The 22157-nt window shown below is 45.8% G+C and overlaps 1 protein-coding gene across 1 annotated transcript in view; it reads right to left on the minus strand.

The window, feature by feature from the left end:
* The window catches only part of LOC102040616 (sodium/hydrogen exchanger 2-like), a 24728-nt gene extending 3386 nt beyond the window's left edge, over window positions 1-21342 (minus strand). The window contains exons 1-10 of the mRNA XM_014307936.1: window positions 21102-21342; window positions 19237-19700; window positions 18252-18502; window positions 14857-15074; window positions 11114-11310; window positions 7801-7890; window positions 5595-5665; window positions 4383-4547; window positions 3849-3963; window positions 2546-2680 (exon numbers count right to left, since the gene is read on the minus strand). Coding sequence (XP_014163411.1) covers window positions 2546-2680; window positions 3849-3963; window positions 4383-4547; window positions 5595-5665; window positions 7801-7890; window positions 11114-11310; window positions 14857-15074; window positions 18252-18502; window positions 19237-19700; window positions 21102-21342 — 1947 coding nt within the window. The remainder of the gene's footprint in view (window positions 1-2545; window positions 2681-3848; window positions 3964-4382; window positions 4548-5594; window positions 5666-7800; window positions 7891-11113; window positions 11311-14856; window positions 15075-18251; window positions 18503-19236; window positions 19701-21101) is intronic.
* Between the last annotated feature and the right edge of the window lie 815 nt (window positions 21343-22157).

A 22157-nucleotide genomic window follows, 5' to 3' on the forward strand; every position in this document is an offset into this window, starting at 1 on the left:
ACTCAAAACCTGGAAGGCCAAACCCTTCCCTGGGGAGCTACAAAAGATAGAATATCTGACAATCAGAAAAATCTCTAACACTATCGACATTTTTCATTAATAGCTTTTTTAAATCAGGAAAATACCATTTTCTTTTCAATTTGACATGGAAGAAATATGAGTAGCTGCTTTTTTTCCCAAAAGCTGGTAAGTATTGAACTGCTTATAATAGGCTAAAATCTACTTTTTAGCACAGTGTTCCTTCTTTCTGGTGACAAATTCTGCAATCTGTCCTCCTACAGCACGAAGTAACAGCATTCACCCACCCTCCTTAATATTATATAATATCATATATATAAAATTAATATGGTATTAATATTTCAGGGCTCTATCAGAACATTATCCCATCACTTTGGGGCATCATTTTATTTCTTTTAACAGTAAATGAGGCACCTGTTCATAAAAATTAGGAGGAAAGCTGCTGGTGACACAAAACAGGCCTGGCTTGTCCTTTTGGGCACTGAGGGATGGTTCTTGGGTTAGAACCACCCTTACAGGTGTCACTGGGATCAGCTCCCAGAATTTACTATCATCTCCCAGGTTGGACAGGACATTCTGATCTAGTGGAAGGTGTCTCTGCCCATGGAAGGGAATTGGAACTGGATGATCTTTAAGGTTTCTCCTGACGAAAACTATTGTGGGATTTGCATCTGCTTCCCTTGGCCTGGCACAAAGCCAAGGTGTCTGCAGCAAAGGGTCTGAGCAGCATCAACAAGTGGCTCCAGTGACACAACAGTCAGTATTCAACATCAAATTGGCATTTTCCATAATCCACAGGGCATTTCCCACCCTCAGAGGGCATTTTCCATCATCCACGAGTCAGCACAGACACAGAGTGAATCCTACTGCTTTTGCAATTCCCCAAAAACTATTCTGTTCCCCCAAAGCCTGGCTGCAGCCACTCAAAGGAACAGGAGAAACAGCTTTCCCAAAGCTCCTGGATTTCCCACCAAATGCAGCAGAGAAGGGGAAAGCAGGAGCACAAGGGTTAACAATCCTTAAAGGAGGGAACGTCTCGTGCTCAAAATCAGACAGAGTTTGATGTTGCTCTTTTGAAGTTTAATTATACCAAATGTTCTACAGGAACATGCCATGTTCTTGCCTATCTATTCTGAATTGTAAGTACCAATCAGCATGTAAATGATCAAATTAAATCTTTTAAGTTGTTTGCAAGAGCCAGAACACCTTTCTGGGGAGGAAGGGCTGAGCACCAGCAGCGTTTGGTGCGGTGCTGCCGCTCTCAGTGGGTTCCTCCATGATTGGCACTTCCACAAGGAAGCTGGAGTGGAAAAAAGTCCACAGCACCCCTGAGTTCTTGTGCTGTCATGGAAAATTACTATCTAAATAGGGAAGGGTAATTTGTTTCTTTTTAAAAGGTCATTTTGTTCTCATCAGTGATGGAGCTTGGCTGCTCAGATTAGAATCACAGCTCATACTTGGACAGTGCTCCAGCTCAAGCCATCAAAACCTAAAATTCGGAGAAGTGAGTGAAATTTAGGGATGGCTCAGCAATTACTGCAAGCACCAACCCTGCCAGAGCTCAGAGAGTGTTTGGACAACACTTTCAGGCACAGGGTAGGATTTCTTGGGGCTGTCCTGTGCAGGGCCAGGAGTTGGCTCCGTGATTCTCATGGATCCCTTCCAATTCTGGATGTTCTGTTGTTCCGCACTGCTGCTGACCTGGGCATTTGTGAACAAAAGATGATAAGGGTTAAATGCTTTTCCTCAAGAGAGTTACAGAGGATGGGAGGAACTGAAAAAACCAAGCCTGCTCCTCATGCATCATTCCTGGAAACCTTTCTTTTCCATAGCTAAATGCTGGCCCAGCTTCTCTCACCAATCTCCAAAGAGGAAAAGTCTTCACCAGGCACAGACATTGTGTTGACCCTGTTTCTCCTCTGATTCAGAACATGAACCAACACAGAGCTATGCAAGCAGTAAATTGGAAAAAAATTCATTTCTCACAGGAATCTGGTAAGCAAAACTTCCTTCTATTTTACTTCTTTCAAGCCTGCCCAGATCTGTAGATGTGTTTAAAAACAACTCACCCTCAGAATGCATAAGAAAGATCACAAAAATGCTTCTGTCCTTTCAAAAGAGTTGGGGGGGTAACACTGAGCAGTTTCAAATATTTACACTCTGGACCACTGACAATGGGAGAGACAAATTCCTGTCTTTGATGAAATCTCCCAGAAAAGAAAACACGGGAAAACCAATCCTCAGGATCGACAAAGTGAAGCCCAGCCAGTGACATTTGCTCAGTGAAGAGCTTTCCCAGCATGGATGGAAGTCACAAAGCCCTGAACAGGGCTGTGCTTGGGATGGCTCCTTGCTTTGCCAGGAGCTGGGCTGGGGGGAGTTTTTCCCTTGGTATTTTTCCTACTCACTGGAATGCAATTTGGGATTTAGACCTTTTTTAAAGTTAAAATAACAAGATTTGTCTTTCGAAGGAAACAGCCTCAGCACTGAGCAGGCTGTGGGGAAAGCAGCCTGTGCTCCCTCTCACCTCCTTCCTGGAGCTGCAGGTGTCGCTCCCGCCCAGCTCCACCAGCAGGCTCTTGTGCCGCAGGATCAGGATCTCCTTGGCGCGCTCCGTGGGCTCGCTGTCCCCGGGCAGGGTGTGCCTGTTGTACGCCGGGCCCTGCAGGGGACACAGGAGCTGCTGGACACGGGACATCGCTGCCCTCCTGCAGGAGCCGCCTCCCCCTGCAGCCATCCCACCCCGCCATGCATACACTGGTTTGGGAGAGGTGGGGATGGAAGGAGAAACACAAGGGAGATGGGGCTCCAAACTCTGCTTTTTTTTTTAAATCACCCAAGAAATCCCTGAATGACAAGACTGAGTTACACCTGGTATCCAGGTATCCACAGTGACTCTGCTCAAGGTGCCTTCACAGTTTCAGCTTCCAATGTTTGTATTAACCCCACCTTCCATATAAATCATTGGGAATCATAAATCCTCCTTCAAAAGCCACCACCCGGCCAAGCTGAAATCTCCCACTAAAACCAGTGGGAGCTGGGATAATGCTGTCTCTACAAGGGGTTAGGCTGGATTAATGCAGGACTAAGCTCAAACTGAAGCTGTGCCTTCATCTTCATCCCTCCACCATGTCCATAGGTTTCTTCCCAGCCTTATCCCACTGTTTCCCTCAGCTCAGCAAAGGGACAGGAGAGGGAGGCTGATCCCTCTGTGCTGAGCTGCCCACACCAGCCCCACCCCTGAGGACTCTGTATTTTGTGTGTAATCCATAAAACAAAGGCTTAGGTGGACTTTAAGGCTAAGTGTCCCTAGGAACAGCAATTCCAGGTGCTGTGTGAAACCCCAGACTCTGTAAACAGCAAGTGGGGTTTTTGCCCCTTAGCCACTGGTACCAGTTCCATGGCAAAACTGCTGGGTGGATTTGAAAGCTCTGCAGATTAATTCCCATTCATCCATGGGGAAAAACGTACCATGAGGATCACCCCATCCCTGTTGTGCCCTAGAGCTGCTGCTGGATGTGCTAACCCAGTGCCTGAAGTTCCACGTGCTCCTCCTTTCTCCTTTTCCCTGCCGGGTACCGATGCCGAAAATATTCCATGAAATTATAGGCTGACTGGGTGAACCTTTCAAAAGCTGTCAGGCAGCAAACAGAAATGTGCCACTGACTTGGAAACTGGATCTGGCTCCACACAGCCAACTATTCTCTCCTCACAAAGAGACATCCTGGGTAATTATGGAAATATTCATAACATCTGCTCAGGCTGTTCGGATAACCGAGGAAATTTGTGTCATTGGACACTTAAAATATGGATGGAGGGAGAAGTTGTACCGTCCTCCTGATCCGGTACAGGTTCCTGGCCAATATTTCCTGCATGTTGTCCAGGACATCAGGATTTGGAGTGTCCTCCAGTTTTTGGTCTGTTATGACAGTCCTGTCGCTGCTGCTGCAAAGGAAAGCAGAACATCTTATTTTGGAAGTGTATCCCCAAATCTCAGTGGCCCTTTGGGATCCCACCACAGCCAACGTGGCCAACAGCTCATCCCTGCAGATGGAGCCCATGGCAAAGCAGGAATTTGGCATTTGCATCAGAGCTGGGCTGTCCATATGCTCCCTGGTGGATAAAAGAGCCACGGGGAGCTGTGGCAGAGCAGAACCATCTGTGAGGTCTGAAGTGGCCATTCAGAACACTGAACAGTGCAAACCCATCCAAAACTGGGCAGGAGCCTCTTCCTCAGAGCACCATTTCCCTATAACTCATGGGGATACAGGTGGCCCTCCATGTGCCACCATCCGTGCCGTGATGCTCACCCATCCCATCATTTTTAGCCCCCAGCTGCTGAGTTTGAGGTGGTGTTTGCTCACAGGAAGGAGGGGTGGGCCAGGCCGTGGGCCAGCTGCCCAGCCTGGGCCAGCTCCATGGCGTGCTTGCGCTCCAGCTTCTCGTAGAGCAGCACGATGCTGGACTTGGGCTGGTCGTACTCCCTGAGCAGGATCTTCTGCAGGTATTTGCTGTTGAAATATTCCAGCCTGTTGGGGAACAAAATGAGATGGGTTTAGCCTCTCCCCTGACTCCCCAGCACCAACAGACCTGAGCAAGGCAGCAGGGGCACAGCCCACGAGTGCCCCATATTCCATTAAATTCCATTATATCCCATTAACAACTCCTCGGAAATCAATGGTCCAAGAGGTCACTCGCTAATTATTTCTGCATTACAGTACATGAGTCAAAATATTAAAACTTCACTAATTACAATAAAAACTCCCCAAAATTGCCAGAGATATCATGAACCCTTCTAGAAGTGCTACATTTGCAGTAGCCATAGATGTCAACACTTGCAGATTCCCTCTTGAGCCATTTTTTCTTCTTTTCTGCTCAAACTGTTGAATAATTTAGGTTGGAAAAGATCTCTGAGATCATCAGTCTCTCTAAGATCTGCTCACAAGGAGCCAGGATGCTCCTCAGCAGCAGTGTCTCCCATACCCTCTAGTGGCACTTCCAAGCATGGGCATTCCTAAAAAATCTCTACCAGCTGTATCTGTGTCTGGAGCACCAAGGAATTAAACCTGGTAGATAGTCTTTTTAGTATATTTTATGGTATTTGGTTTTTTGGGTTTTTTTCGTAAATTCTGATGCATTTTTTTAAATTTTAAAATGTACAAACTCCCAGAATTTAATGAAAATTGAACACTTTGCTACAGAAATCTGTAGAGATCTTCTGTAATTTCAGTCCACAACAAGCAGTGCTGCAAATTCAGCTCTTTAACGTTAACTGTGCACAGCCTGGCACAGTGCGCCATGGTGCTTCCAGCAGATTTCTTTGAGCAAGAAGGGACAAACATAACAGAAGAGGAGAAAGGATCTTTTCAGGGTGATGCAAAAGAGGTGTCTGCAAGCAGGGAAGTGCCCTGAAAACCTGGTGTCCCCTAGGACAAGGAAAAGCTGCCCCTCTGTCCCCTCCCTCGTGCCACAAGGATAAGCAAGGCCCAGCTGCCCACAGCGGAAACTTTGGGAATAAAAACCAACCTCCTTTTTCTCCTACACATGTACACAGTTGTATTTTGGCAAATCCTTACTTGTCTTTCCAGTAATACTGTCCCCAGTGTCCAGATATATCTTCAATGCCAGCCAGCAAATGATCCAAGAACTAAAGAGGAGAGAGAGAGGATTTCGCTCTACGCCGGCTGCATACGTGATGAACCCGGCCAGTAAACAGCAAAAGCCACACACACAACAGGGCATGGGATGCTTCCAGCTCGGGATATGGAGCTGGGAAACAAGGAGAGAAGGCACTGGGATTGTTGTCCATCCCCTCATCCATCGGTGCTGGAGTATGAGTGGTTTGCTTTCAGGTGTGGGCAAGCAGAGGATAAGTGCAGAGAGCCATGAATCTGCTCTCTGTGATGGGTACAGGAGGGCTGATGGCTCCCATGTCCTGGGCCTTGGCCAGCAGGAAAGGCTCATTTTTGGGGTTTTGAGGACAATTTGTCTCAGGGAATCAGTATCTTCAGGATAAAGTGTAGGTAACACATAAATGTTAATCTTGAATAATAAATACTGCCTTCCCCCAGATACTTCCCACTAAATAAACTCATCATATCATACTTTATATGAATACATTATTATTGTTTAAAATTACATTAAAAATCCCAGCCTGGTTGGGTTTTCCACCTCAAAGTTAAATGTCTAATTTCCCAAACTGCCTTCCCTCCTAACGGCATCTCTAAATTGGGAGAGGGCTCTGCTCTGCTGCCCTCCACACTCAGGTACTGATGACCCTGGAACTGTCTACAGCTCTGAATTTTTTTAAAACTACCTTTTCGGGGCTTCAGAGACAGAAAAGTTTCAGAGCAGCTGGCTCAGCCCTGCAGCCTGGTGTGGGTTTAGTGCCCTCACATGGCTGTTGGCAGCTGTGAGCTCCACAAACACGACACTGGAGGGAAGCACTGAAGTCTCCCATCCCTGGGAATGTCCCAGGCCAGGTTGGACAGGGCTTGGAGCAACCTGGGAAAAGGGAAGGTGTCCCTGCCCATGGCAAGGGGTGGAATGAGATGAGTTTTAAGGACCAAGCCAAACTAATCTGATTCTTTGGAATTACACTCACACACTCTGATCATCACTCCTACGAGCAAGAATATCCCAGCTATCCAGATGGCAAAATAAATTTGAGGAAGAAAACTGCTTCTGGCTTCTGCATCCCTGATTTCTAACTATCTGCATTTTTACTTTCTCAACTTAATTGGTGCATGGCCATTTTCAGCTCACACCTCCTAATAAACACATTTCTGAGATGATTTACCATTCATATCCTGACAAAAGAACAAAGTCTTCTCTGTTCATGGCTGGAAAAGTCTGTGTTAACCTCAGACAAAGCCCTGCAGTCCAACCCCATTGTGAGGATGCCAAACAGCTTTTACAAATGTCCTCAGCCCCAATGGCTTTATTGCTAAAGAAACAATGACAATAATATTCCTGAAGGAGCCATATCCACAGAAACGTGGCTGGGATTGAACAATTAGATTCAGAAATATATTAATTTTCCATTGGATGCAGATGCAAATGCAAAGGCTCAGCTGAGTGGGAGAGCAGCTGACCTCATGGAGCTGAGCCTCTCCCTGAAGTCCTCTATGACTACAAATACCAACATTGGGGTGGTGAGAACAAGGGGAATGAAATCCCACCTTTGAGTTATGGATGTAGAATTACAGAATGGTTTGGGTTGGATGGGAACTTACATCTCATCTCATTCCAGCCCCTGCCATGGGCAGGGACACCTTTCAGTATCCCAGATAGCTCCAATCCCCACCCAACTTGGCCTTGAATAATTCTAGGGATGGTGCACTTCAGAGGTTCCCTCCAATATAGCACCAAACTTATCTTCCCTTTCCTCATTTTTTGCAAAAATAGCCAAACCAGTGGTGGTGATGAGACAATAAATTCCTAATCCTAAAAGCAACCAAGCCTCATTTTCTTTCTTTCTCTTGTTCCAGAGACCAGAGAAATTGGAGTTAGGTCAGAGCTTAAAGTTTTGGGCAAGAAATCATCTTTTTCTCTCATGTTTGTGCACTACCTGATGTTACATCAGCCTGATTGTTTGCTGCTCTTCCAAGGCAAAAACAAAACCAAACATGGTTAGGAAGCTGAACAGGACTTCTAACACGCAAAGGGGTTGACCTGCAGAGGATTTGAGTAAAACTGCAGATCTGCAGGGTCCCTGGAGACACACACGTTGCAGGAGATACCAGAAAGCTCTGGCCACGTGTTGATGGCTGCTCCACTTACCCTGATGTGGATCTGCTCTCCCACAGTGGGAGCACTCTCCCTTTTCCTCTTGACAGCCAACAGGTCAACGAGGGGGCGGATGGTCATTCCCTGCAGAGTAACCACAGACACAGAAATCAGCCTTTCCTCACACCCGATTTTCCTGCACTGCAACAAAAGCCACCAGCATGGGACTGAGCCACAGCAATCCTGTTCTGGCGTTTGAGCAGCCTCCCTCACCTGCCCTGCTTTCCTGGCAGGACAAAACCTGCAAAGCTTCAACAGGACTAGAAATTGTTCTCCCAGGTGTACCCCAAACACTTTGTTTGCTCCTGGTAGGAACCTGTCAATGGGAACTCACCGAGGGGCTTCAGGATGGAAGGAAGAAACTTCCACTCGCCTCCTCTGGCCTCTCTGAGACCACAGAAAGCCAACCAATAATTCCAAGGTCAAACCTGTGGTTTGCTGTTGCTCGTGGCCTCCCAGATGGAAAGGGGCTTGAAACAATCCAAGTTCAAATGCCTGAAATGGGGATAATCCCTGAGATTTCTCAGCACGGCACCTCCACCAGCAATTGTCTGCTCACTCCTTAAGCACTGTGTGTCACACACCATTACTCCTGAGATCTCTGATGGCCAGCCAGTGGCTGAGTTTCCTAATCAAAGCATCCACCTGGTGAGAAGGGTCAAGGAAAAGTTTTAATATCCTTTCAGCCTCGTGAGAGAACTAAAATGCTGCTGTGGTGTGTTTCTTAGTCCGGCTTCCGTATGAAATGACTTTTCTAGGACATGTTTACAGCAAAAATGATGGAGTAGTTGATGTTTATGACTTCTGAATGTCACAAATGCTGGCACGGAGAAGAGCTGAACACATTTTTAATTGCAGAAACAATTAATGTGTCATTTTAATAGCTAATAGCAATAAAAAATGCATCGCTATTCAGAGTCAATAACACAGAACTCACAAATTCCAAAATAACAGATATTACAAAAATTAAGCAGCGACTGTGCAATTTGGCCTCTTGCCTTCCCTGGATAATCAGCTGCAGTCGTTTCCATTTTAAAGCAGCATTTGGGACTGTTATGGGAATCCCATGTGTCATTCCAGGCCACACAACATTTCCCAGCACACCTGCAGGTCCCCTGTGCTGCTCCTCCATCCACCAGGGATAACTCATCCCAGGGAGTGCCTGACAGCTCCATCCCAGCTCACACAACGTTTTCTACCTCCAGAAATCCAGTGGGACAGTGCAGGCATCAAACAACTTCCCCCCTTCACAATTATGACATTTGCTCAGAATTTCATGGCAGAGGTCAGGGGCCAGCAAGTTGAGAGAGTGAACTTCCAGCAATATTTGATTTTAAAACCACAGCAAGAGGCAGAACAATGAGGGGGGGTTTGTGACATTCCAGACAAGCCCAGAGAGCTCCCTGGAGAACTTCCTGGTCTGCGTGGAACACAGCCAGCCTGCTTGGAAGCACTGAGGAACTGACAGTGGCTCAGTCAACCTCCTCAGAATGATTAACCAGGCTTGTTGTGGGAAGAGCCTTATGCAACTGGGTTAGGAGGGCCAAAAGAGAGGAGTTTCCTGGCTTGTGGAGTGTTCTGATAGAGCCACGGGTGGCCAAGCCCAGCTGCTCACGGGGTGGTCATTCCTCTGTGGCAGGAAGGTTTCCAGCCAGCAGGGGCAGGATTTCCAAGGGAATCTAAATGTGGAGGGTTTCAGCTCTGACAAGATGCTTTGCTGGCCCAAACCAGCCTAGAAGGGCCCAAATCACCTCTGCCTTGGTTTCTGCCCTATTTAACACAGCCATTCGCCAGCAAGTCTATATTGAGATAATTGTGAATATAGAGAAAGCATTTGCATAAAACAAGAACAGAAATATCCACTATGCACTGAAGTTGTTTCACAGCCAATATTTCTCTTGCCCTTTCCACACAGAGCGACCACAAAAGACACTGGGATGGTAAAATTATTTCCTCCCCAGTAATACATCCATTGATGTGTCTGGCAGCAGCACCACAAACTTGATTTGCAAACCCAGGTTTTTGAAGGTTCTGTTACATTTACCCACCTTTTCCCGTGCTGAGCTCCAGCACTATCATTCTGCCTCAGGTTTTAAGTAATTTTCCTGTTTTTCCCTCCCCCTGCTGTGGTGGTGGCCCTGGCAGTGCAGGTCCCTGCAGGCCAGCACAGCCCCTCTGCAGACACAGAGCTCCTGAATGGCTGAGGGTCAGGGGGTCTCCCCAGTGACACAGGGACCCTGTTTAACTCTCACCCTTTGGCACGGGGATGACATCACCAGCTGAGCTTTGAGGTTACACAAAAGCCTTTTTCCCAAAGCCTGGAGCTGCTGCTTTAGAACAACCTTTGTGTGAGGCTCGGGAGCGGCGCTGCGTGAGCGGACGTGCCTGGGGACCCGGGCTTTTCAATTCCTCACCCACATTTGCATCTTAAAACTTGTCAAGCTCCACCTAAGCACATCCCCCCGCCAGCCTGGCCCCTGCTCTCTCCTTTCAGGCTGAGGCTGTGCCCAGTCCCACTGCCCTGCAGCTCCCAGCTCTGATCCCATTGGCACAACACGCTCTGATCCATCCTCCACCACCTCTCCCGCTCAGGATGAGGATTTGGGTGGATGTGGGGATGCAAAAGCAACCCCAACCCTCCACATTGTCCCAGTGCTCAATACGCACCTGAGGGGTTCAGTCAGGAAAAGCAGAAGGAGTTTGCTCTGAGGGTGATGCTCAGCCACGGGGCCGCTCTGCAGCTGCCACCACGAGCCACCATCTCCCAAAGCACCAGAAACTCCTCTGCTCCTGGGCAGCAGCTCCTCATGGACCTCATCTCCTTGACCAGGAGCTCTCAGGGAGTTTTTCTACATGAGATCTTTCCCAAACATCCACATCCCAACTCACTTCAGTCCTGTGGAGAACGACTCTTTACTTTTTGGGATAAACAGCAGGTGGACATTGGCCTTGCTCACTCCAGCACCAGACAACCCCAACTTTTCCACCACAGCCTCCTTCAAAGGTGGCTGTGTTTGCCAGATGAACTAAGAGCTGTACTTTAGAGAAGCTCTTAGAGACTTGCTGCTGGCCAGAGAAGAGCAGGGACACATCCAAGATCCCACAGAAAGCTGCAGGAATGGTTTTACCACTAGATGTCACAGCAATGCTGAGAGCTGCTGCTCCTCCGAGCCCCGGAGCACCACAATTCCTTAAAACTCAGTGTTGGAGCACCAGAACTCACAGCCCCAGTGAGAGGGAGAGGAACCTTCTCCACCAGACCCTGGAGGGCACCTCATCCCGAATCTGAGCCCAACACTGGTTTTACCTGCACGAACACGGTGAAGAGGATGACAACAGTTGTTGCTGCAATGAAGAGCTTTTTCCTGTGGAAGTCAGGCAGCAGGAAAACCAAAGAGAAGCAAATGGCCCCTCGGAGCCCCCCATAGGCAATGATGAACTGGTCCTTACTGGTGATGGTGTTCACGTGAAATCTGTTCACAAAGAAAGTCAGCACGAGAACCCCTGGAAAGCAGGAAGGTAGATTGAGGCACATCAGTCAAATGGAACAATTAGAGAAAACTCATGACCTTACATTTTCCAGTAAAACATCACAGAATTGGTAAATACCAACTACAAGGAACAAGCCAGGGCACAAGGGGGTATATTCCCAATATGCCACTGGAGAACTTTTCTTCCAGTCTGATCCAACAGGTTGAAATTTGCTTTGTGCAGATAAAACTTAATCCCCAACATATTTCTAATTTGAGGGATTACAAATATTGACTGGCTGCAGTCCTGAAGTATTAATTAATTTATTCTAATTGGTGATAACAAACGACTGAACTGCTGAGGTTACAAATGCTTTTGAGGCAAATCAACAGCAACAACTTATCCACAAATTGCCCTCCTATTTGCCAAAGTTTCCAAGCAGTAGTTTGGATAAGTAGCTATATTCCACCTGTGTTAATGTTATTTCTTTCCCTCAGATTTATACTACACAAATTGAAGGCCAGGTGAGGTGACACAGCAATTGCTGTGATTTACAGCCATTTGCAAATGCACAAACAGATGCAGAAAGGTACAAAAACTCAGGCCTTAAATCAGTAGGCCGTGATTTTAATCCCAATGGATGTGATAAACATCCCATTTCCCAAAGATTAACAGCCATTTTGAGAACTGATGGCACCTCCTGTCACTGACTTTGGTTAGGAATTAGCTGGAGCCACAGCACCGTTGCTTTTCTAGAGGGTGTTTGTAAAAGAAATAAAAACAGTGCATTTATTATGTACATATCAAACATCTTCCCACACACCTCCAGCTAAAAATAGCTGAACTTTTACTGTACATTGGAGGAGTGTGAAGAAAACAAAAAGCTGGGGATGTTTGGGAATAGGGAACTCAGTTAACTGAACCCTGTGGCACCTTCCCCATCTCTGGAGCTCTGCAGAACTGGTGCCCAGACCAGCAGACAGGAAGCACTTGGGTGTCAAGGTTCTTTGCAACTTAAAAAATAAATAAAACAAAGCCTCCCTCAGATCACACCCACCCCTACTCTACAGCTCAGGCAGCGCCGATGATTTAAAGGAACGAAATTTACTTGAGTTGATATCCTGGCCTTTGTCTTAATTTAATCCTTCTTCATAAATTATTATTAGCATTCCCTAAACTAATTCAAGGCCAGTTTGCTCCAAGAGATGACATACAATTAATCATTCTGAGCAGAATGTATTTTCTCCTGCAGACACCTTGGGAAAGATCAGGAGGAAATCTCCCCAGGGCTTGGATATCAGCAGAGCCCAGTGCTGCCATGCAAGGCTCTACTTTCCTTTTTAGATGATCTTCCTCATACCAAAGGAATTCCCCAGGTTTCAGCAGAATCATTTCTCAAACATTTCAAGCACTGAGAGTGTTCTATGAAGGACTGGGGTACAGTTTATGCAACAATCCCAGCACTGCCCACCCAAAAATCCCCAATTCCTGCAGGGAAATGTGGGGGCACCTCCCTTTTCTGGATCAGTGGCTCAAGCACCTCCAGAATCCTGGAATTAAGATTGGAAAGGTCCTTCAAGATCATCCATTCCTCCAGCACTGCCAAGACCACCACTAACCCATGTCCCCAAGTGCCACACCCACAGGTTTTTTGAACACTTCCAGGGCCGTTGCCTCCACCACTGCCTTGGGCAGCCCATTGCAATGTTTGGCAACCCCCTCCACAGAGAAATCTTTCCAACTATCCAATTATTAATGAATTAATATTAATTAATTAATCCAGAGTTCCTGGACGGCTCAGAGCAGGCCAAAGTCTAATCTCAACCACTCCAAGGCAGGAGTTTCCCAGTCTGGCTTGGTGCAGCCCCTTCCCAGTTCTCACCCTCCCAGCTTCCCAGGAAGGTGCTGCAGGACAGGAACCCCCTGCTCAGGACCACCCAGACCATCTCCAGCCCTGGTTTGTGTGTTCTTATTTAATTCCAGGGAGATTTTAATTGGAAAAGGGTGGCTGCAGCCTGAGCCCTTCCCTAATAATGTGCCGCATAATTTAAGCTGCTCTCAGAAGGGCTGTGCTTAGGGAGGATTTTCGGGGTACTTTTGTAGCATTGCTATGTTCTTATATCTTGAAACGAAGAATTTTTGAACTAAAAAACAAAAAAAAAACCAAACTCACTGAGAACTCCTTTTATCTGAGCAAATAATTTAAGAGAAACCACTTAATGGAAATAAAACACATGAATGTACAAAAAACTGACTAATGAGCACATTTCCAAGTACGGTGCACAGTTATTAAAACAAACTTTGGCATGTCCTAACAGCTAATAAACCCCATTCTGCTCTGCCTTGCTAATCATGGCCTAACCTATTTAAACAATTTCTTGAAGTGTCTGTCAAATTCGAGTTCACTGCTTGACTTACTGGTTTGTAAACGTAAATCCTGTTGAATTCTTTTAAGCATTCGAATTCTTTGCCAAAAATGTGTGCTGTTATTTGCACAAATATTGTTAAGATATAAAAATACCCATAACTGAGGCACTCTGCACTCATTAGGTGCCCAACACTGTAAGAGGAATGGAGGGCCAGCCTCTCCCAGCACAAAATCAGCCCAAGATGCAACTGAGAAGAATGGAAACACAGCACATCTATTTTTTCTGATCATTTTCAATGCATGAAAATGGGATCCCAGGGAATCCTGGAACCAGGACTTGGGTTTGCATTGTAATTGTGGCCAAAGAAATTGCAGAGATCAGTTATCAGGAGAGTATTTTCCTGCCTTGCCCCTCACTATCACCAAGCCTTGGTCTCTTTATTGCTGTGAGTTGGCCACATTCCCTGATGGGTTTTCCAGGGATGCTGTAGACTATCCATGGAGATAACTGAAAGCCATCTGGAACATTCTTGCCTACCTGACCCTGCTCGAGCAGGGGTTGGAGCAGATGATCTCCACAGGCCCCTGCCAACCTCAGCAATTCCCCAATTCTGCCAATCTCAACCCTGACCTGAAATTCTTGAGTAGGAGCAGGAGCATCCTCACAGTTTAGGTCTCAAATCTCATCTACCCAGGACAGCTACTGGAATGTTCCTCCAGCTTCCCAGTGAAGGATGCTGCTGTACACCAGCTTGTTACGAATTAAATCCCTTAAATTCAGAGGATTTTCATGGATCTCTCACCCCAAGGTGTGTACCTACCAATTCCCTCCTGCTGGGAGAATACCAAGGGACTAAAGAACACTGAAATGGAAAAGGAGATCATGGCAATGAAGGAGGGTAAAGGAAGATCAAAAAAGGGACATTGATAAAATAGATCTCATGAGAGCTTCTATCCAGCACCAGCGGGTGCACAGAGCAGGGACCAGCAGCAGAATGCAAGATTTGGAACTGAGTGAGATGGAGGAGCAGGAAGCACTGGCTGGGATGTCCCAGTCCAGTCTGAGCATTCCCATCAGGAATAATCACACTGCAGAGTGAGCAGGAAAGGAGGATGGAGGGATAGAGCACCCTCTCATCCAATGGAATCTCATTCCTCACTCCCATAAACAATAACACACATGAAAAACCAAGACCTACAATTTCCCCTACCGAGTGCCCTCCAAACGAGACAGAAAATGACCGTGAAGCAAATGTAGGGCCAGTTCCACTCATGGTTTTCTCCAATGGTGGAAACTCCGAGGAAGATGAAGATGAGGGTGTCACTCACACTGCTCCACATCTTCATGAAGTACTTGACTGTGGTGTGGGACTTGAGGGAGATGTTGGCCTCCACGTAACGCTTCATGCCCATGGCACAGGAAATGATGCTGAGGAAGTGAAAAATAAACAACAGAAAAGAAATATGTTTGAAATATGAAATGTCTACTTTAACACAGAAAATCAACACATCAATTATAAAAGGTGGGGTTTCATCAAGCCTTGGATGTTTGCAGACATTTCATTGAGGGCTGATTCACTTCATGCATCAGGCCAAGAGTATCAGGACCACTAGGACAATAAAATACTTCATAGGTTGCCCAAACTGTCCAAATCTGGATTTTAACAGGTGAACAATTCATCACCTGTTGCATTTTATCAGAGCACAAAGCAACATCTCCAACTAAGACCCAACTCATCCCATCCCCACATGCAGTTTCCAGCTCTTTAACTTTGCCAAACTCTGACCTTGCAATTGCCTGGCAATTTTTCATGGATAATTGGTTCTTCAAGTTCCAGGGAACATGGCATTAGCCTAATTCATCAGCTTTTCAAATCAATGTATTTTCAGGCCAGCAAGCCTAGGAGGTCAAAAATCAATACATTTTCAAGCCAGCAATCCTAGGAGGTCAAAACAATTGAGCACTCAAACTGCTGAAACTCCGTTTTTTATATTTTAATCTGGACCAAAACATTTTTGTTCTAAATTCTGCAGCAGAGGGCTTTAAATTTCCAAGATCTTACTTCCAGTGCCGCTTGGTAAGGCCATCTATATTTTTATTGCACTGAAAACCATTTCCACAGGGAATATCACAATGTTGGATCACAGAAAAGCCAACAGAGAAGCAGATCCTTGGCTTGTCCCTGGCTCTGGGTGTGACCAGGACAGGTAAGTGACCCAAACAAAGGTGTTGAGAGAGGTGGTGGCTCACCCAGAACCACCAACTAAAAGATGCTCAGAGAACTGCCAGGCAATTACTGCTTTGCACTGAAAATACCCTGTTTAACCCCAGAATTTCACAAACATTTTGCATTATTTTGAAGACATAAACATTTGGGTCTGTTTGGATTTAAAACTGGGTTTTAGGGAGAGGATTTGTGGCAAAAGCAGATGATAGGAAAGGTCAGAATTGGGAAAGTGATGATGCTTTTGTTGAGGATTGGGATCCTCTGTTTTCCAGCAGCAGGAGACCAAGATTCAAGTCCCTTTTTCACCAAATGTTTGAGTTCACGTCTTTCATCTCCTAAGAAAATGTACCAGTACATAAAAATATTCTAATGCAAATCTGGTTTGATTTATCCTTTTTAGGTCTGGCCTGCTTTGCCAGAAAGAGCAACAAGGACTGAACCACAGACTGAAAAAAAAATTCTTCCATTTCTGTGTCTGCCTCAATAAATAGTGGGGAATAAAATATAGTTACAGTTAAAAACTAAGAAATCCAAGTACTTATGGGTAAGTGACTTCCAGAGCTGTGGTTTGGGGGAATGCTTATTGGAGAATGGACATGGGATCACAGCACAGTCACAGAAAGAGAATAAACTTGTCATGTCCTGGCTAAAGATGGACATTGCCATCAAGGCAAGGGGCAGGGGAAAAGAGAATAAAAAAGGAAAAAATCCAACTAAAACTCATTTGCAGAACCATTTCACAGACTGAGCTGTATTCAGATTTTTTTTAATATTTTTCTGGAGTATGTAGAATTGATTTTTTTGGCAATCAAATTATTTTTCAAAGAAACAAACTGCCAAAAGCTGCTTCTTATAATACAGTATTCCCTGGCCACAACAGAATGAATTGTTTGAACTCCAGATCTATAAGACAGGCATTTATAATTTGGCAATTAGAAGGGCACAGTGCAGGAATCAGCTGCCTTTGCCATTGTTTTGCTTTAGAAAAAAATGCATTATTCAAAAGAACAGCAAATGGGTTCCATAATGGGTACAGCAGATTGTGATTGATAGAAGGAGACACCATTAGGATTGAATATTTTCTGCTCCATGATGATTATGCAGCATATTTATTTCACTGTTATGTCTTGCACTCCTATAAATAGGCTTTTCCTACCTATTCCCAGAGCTGGAATTGTTTTCAGTAACACTCAAATATTGCTCCTATTAAACAGCTGAGGAAACAAAATCTGCAAGACACAAGAATGGTTTATATCCAAAGCAACATCATTAGTTTTAAAACAGATCTCCCAGATACTTCTGTGCTGAGCTGGGAGCCCACTTCATTTTTTATTTTCTTTTTATCTTCTTTCTCATCAGCTGCACAGTTGTTTACACTGCAGCCACTGATGCAGGGTCGGTGCATTTTGGTGTCTTTGGGGGAATATTAAATGGTTGTGATCCTCAGCACCAGCCGACTCAGTTTGGGTAGGAGAACCACACAACAGAATACAGGGATGGATCCCTCTGGTTTTCCTCTCTCTGTGCTTTCCAAGGTGAGATTTTGGTGAACATTGGGGTCTTTCTGGCTATTTTTGTCTCAGCATCTGCTCTGACAGTGAGATGTCCAACGAGGTAAGCACAAAGCTTAATTAGTCTCTTAAATCTGAATGATCTGGCCCAAAATTGTTCATTTATTAAAATATCTACCCAGGTAAAAGAAAATTAAATTAGCTGAATGATCTCTGACAGCTTTGGCTGAAATTGGCCAGCAGATTCCCAATGTTACTGGAGACAGAGGTGTTGGTTGACACCTGAGGCCAGACATGGGGCCAGTCTGAGCTTCTGGAGCCAAGTCAGACTCTCCAAAGCAGAGGTTTCCATTAGAATCCTCAGCTCCCAAAAAGCAAGAATATTTCAGGCTTCAGTTCCTGTCCCATCACTCACTGCTCAGTCACACCAAGGGCTGCCAGGCAGGACATGCAGATGGGGAAGGGGATGTGAGAACAGAAGTGCTGCAAACCAAGATCAAGCCTTTCCAAGGAGCTGACTAAATTCTCCTTGTAACTCTTCCCATGTTGGTTTTGACTGGGCCATGTGGAAAATAACAAAATAAGCTAAGAAACTTCTTCTGGCTCTGCCAAACCTACCAGACATCTCACTGTTAGAACATCCAGCCTTTCCAAACAAAAACCATGGAGCTCAAACAAACATTCCTCAATTACCTACATAAATCCACCATCAGCCATCATTGTGCAATCTGGGAAACAGTAACACTGGGAGAGGGCCCTGCTCCTCGTCATACACAGATTTCTAAATTTTAAAATGTTTTTGGGTATTTTTCAGTGAATATAGGCAGGAAGTTTCCCTGGAGAGAGGAGCTGCAGGGCCTCACTTACGCCACGATCCCGGAGAGGTGGAACATCTCTGCAGTGAGGTAGGACAGGTAGCTGTACAGGAACACAAAGAGGGGCTCGATGACACGGATGTCCTTGGTGAAACGTGTGGTGAAGGCAGCAGTGAACCCAAAACTCAGCCCCACTAAAACTCCTCCCAGCCCAACCACGAAGAATTTTCCAATTCCAGCAAAAACATCCACGCTTTTGATGGTCGGCATCTCACAGAAAGAGCGGAAGAGCTTGTAGAGCACCTGGGGGGCAGGAAAGAGGGAAACAGCTGTTAACTGGATGTTCACCAGACGTGGTCATGACACAAAATACACCAAATACACTGCTGGGATTTCTGCCAGTGCAGTGTCACCTCCTGCCCAGGAGGTCTGGCTCCCACCAGGGGATTGCTGCGCCCCTCACAGACATTTCTGTCCCCAGACACGGAGTCAAAGAGAAACCTGAAAACTTCTAAGTTCACCTGAATGCTGCCCAGGACCTCAGTGCCAGAGAATTGCACCAGGAGTCCTCTGCTAGAAGGGGTTGTTGACAACTTTTCCCTCAACAAATCACAGAATCACTGAGGTTGAAAAAGCCCTCCGAAATCACCAAGTCCAACCAATAACCCAGCATTGCCATGTTCACCACTAAACCATGTCCCCAAGTGCCATATCCGCATGATTTTTTAACCCTTGCAGGTGTGGTGACTCCACCACTTCCCTGAGCAGCCTGTGCCAATGTTTGACTGCCTTCTCCATGAAGAAATTTTCCCCAATAGCCAATCTAAGCCTCTCCTGGTGACACTTGAGACCATTTCCTTTCACCCTGCCACTTGTTCCCTGGGAGAAAAGATCAACCCCCACCTGGCTATGACCTCATCTCAAGGAGTTGTAGAGGGAAATAGTCTTCCCTGAGCCTCCTTTTCTGCAGATCTTCCATCCCCTCACTCAACACCATCCTCTGCAGGTTAAACACCCCAGCTCAGGCTGGTCCTTACCACGGTCACGGCATCATTGAGGAGCGATTCCCCAAAAACCAGGATGTGCAGCTTCTCGTTGACATGGATCTCCTCGAAGACAGCCAGCACGGCCACGGGGTCCACGGCGGCGATGAGGCTGCCAAACAGGAGGTTGTGCAGCAGGGACACGTCCTGCAGCTGGAAGGATTTCACCTGGCAGATCCCATACAGGGAAAACCCAATCCCAAACACGTTCCAGATGGTCCCCACCACCGCGTAGAGCAGGATGGTGCCGATGTTCTCGAAAAAGGGGCGGCTGGGCATGAAGTAGCCGGCGTCTAGCACGATGGGGGGCAGGAGGTAGAGGAAAAAGATGTCGCTGTCCATCACTGGTGGTGACCTATCGTTTAATCCATAGATGATTCCCCCCATGATGAGCCCCACAAATATCAACAAACAGCTCTCGGGAACGACGGAGGGCAGCTTGTTGTAGAGATGGAATCCTGCAGGGCAGAGAAGGATAAAACTGGTGTTACCTCACCAACCCAAACCCTCCCAAGGTCCCCACACTCCCACTGTCAGCAGGTTACACCTCAGAGTAGCACAAATAAATTCATACAGTGAGGGTGAAGTTTGCTCAGAAATTGGTTAGAAAATCTGAAAGTTACTGAAAATACCAAACTTTCTCAAATTACTGCCTGTTCAGACCTCATTTCATCATAGCATAAGGTTAGAGATATATCTATTGAGGTAATAAACAAGAAGTAATAATCTGCATAAATAAAACAGTATTTGGAATTATTAATTATGTAATCTAGTCAGCAGCACATCTTCAGCACTAACAGAAATAGCAATTTCTAATTTTAAACGCAATACAGATTCCATACATTAAAAAAACACAAAAAAACTTCTCATTAATTACAAACAGGTCCACTTTTAATAGCATCTAATCATTAGCATTTAAAGCTAAAAAATGTCCAATCAAGCCTGTCTTGTGCAATGCCCAACATTAGAAAAACCACCACAAGTACAAGGTGAGTTATTAAAAGAAAAAGTCATTGAAAAGACCTAATTAGAACAAAAATAACAATTTTTAAAAATCTCTGATCATTCTAGCTATTATGCCTTCATGGATGTGACTAGAATTAGGGTCTCATTATGTAGCATGAAATTAGTCAGACAAAAAGACTCCATCTGAAAAATTCTAATCAAACCCAATCTTAGAAACTTCTCCATTCTGAGGAAAAGAAATACAAGGGAAAAAAATGCTTCTAGCAGTAATTTAACAGAATTTAAGACAATTTCTGGAGAAAAATATTTTAATATAATTTTCACCTTCCCGTGCCCAGTTTTTCAGAGGAAAATATAAAAAGATCAGATACTTTGCATAACTTAAATCTTTCTTAGATGACCTTGCACAGACAATCAATGCACAGAGATTTTACTTTAGTCTATGTAACAGCCTGGACATGGATGGAATTATTCCTTGGCCAGACACAGGGCACTTTTAGAAGAATAAGGGATCTTCATTTTAAGATGAAGATATCAGTGGACCACCTACACAGAGCGTGGCTGGCAAGGAAATCAAGCTGAACACACACCTTGGTGAGTCCTGCAGTTCAATCAAATTCCTCCTCCTGGAAACCCGGTATTTTTCCCCCTAACAGCAACAGCACTCCCAGGTGTGAATTTCTAGATGGAAATTCACCATTTCCAGATGGAAAACCACATTTCCCTAAAACGCAACTTATTTTCCACCTGTGCAGTGTCTCTGGCACACAGCGTGTGAATCCCGAGGATTTGGGATGTTACCTCAGGCTCCAAACCAGAGCGGAGATGGGGCAAAGGCCACACCACCTCCACAGAGACTCCCCGTCCCTCCTCATCCTCTCAGAAGGCCTCACCTATTTTGGCCAAGGACGCCAGCATGATCCAGAGGGTGATTTCAAAGGGCACCTGGACGTGCTGATAATCCAGAGAGAAGAAGGCGTGCTCCGAGGAGTCGTTGCCCGGCGCGTCCTCGGCAGCCCAGCTGATGTTCTCCAGCCCCGCGTCCTCCAGGGCTCCCACCCGGGGGGCTTGGAGCATGCAGGAGAGCCAGGAGCCAGCCAGGACAGCTGCAGCTCTGCATCCCTGGCTCTCCATGGCCCTGGAAACTGCAGCTGCTCCTGCTGTGGTGGGTGAGTGGTTGGAAGCACTGCTGGAGGCACCAGAGCTCGTGGGGGAGGATGCAAAGGGAGGAGCAAATGTTCCACCTCAGGCTGGTTTCCCTCCCTGCTCCATCAGCTTCCAGCTGGGAGATCCCACTGGAGAGTGGTGCTTCTTGGTGCCATTTACCCAAATAGGGTCTCCTCCTGTGGATGCTTCATTGAGGAAATGCCTCTTGTGCCCTCAGACCAATGGCACAACTCACGTTTTAGTCCCAGCTTTTGATGTGTTTTGGCTCCCAGGCCCTCAGAAACCTTTCTTGGAGGGAAAAAAAATAACCTTCACTGCTGTTAGAACAGATGGACTTGACAGAACAGGTCCCATAAAAAAACCCCATCCCAAAACATCACACACGGGGCTTCCCTGGATTTCTGCAATGTCCACACAAAGAACACAACACAAACATTACCAGAATTCAGTTTTCATTTGGTGAAAGAAGCAAGCCACTCAGTTTGTTGGGCTAAATACAGAGCTGCAGGAACAGAGGGCACCAGTGTGGGACAAATACGGCTCTACAATTGCTTAAAGCTTCCCTATAAAAGAGATTAACAGGAAAAGTTATTTTCAACTCTCTTGAAAACAGCATCAAAAACTGAGTTGCTCAGAATCATTGGAAAAATGGAAAAATAAGGGTAGTTGCAACAGTGTTTAACAAAACAGTGGAGAAAAAACGTATTGGGTCAAATTCCTCCATTGTGAAGCTTCATTTAGGCTGATGATGTTTCAAGAGGCACAAATTTAGCCCAAAGAAC

The sequence above is a fragment of the Geospiza fortis genome, unplaced genomic scaffold (assembly GCF_000277835.1).
Source record: "Geospiza fortis unplaced genomic scaffold, GeoFor_1.0 scaffold29, whole genome shotgun sequence".
Lineage (NCBI taxonomy): Eukaryota > Metazoa > Chordata > Aves > Passeriformes > Thraupidae > Geospiza > Geospiza fortis.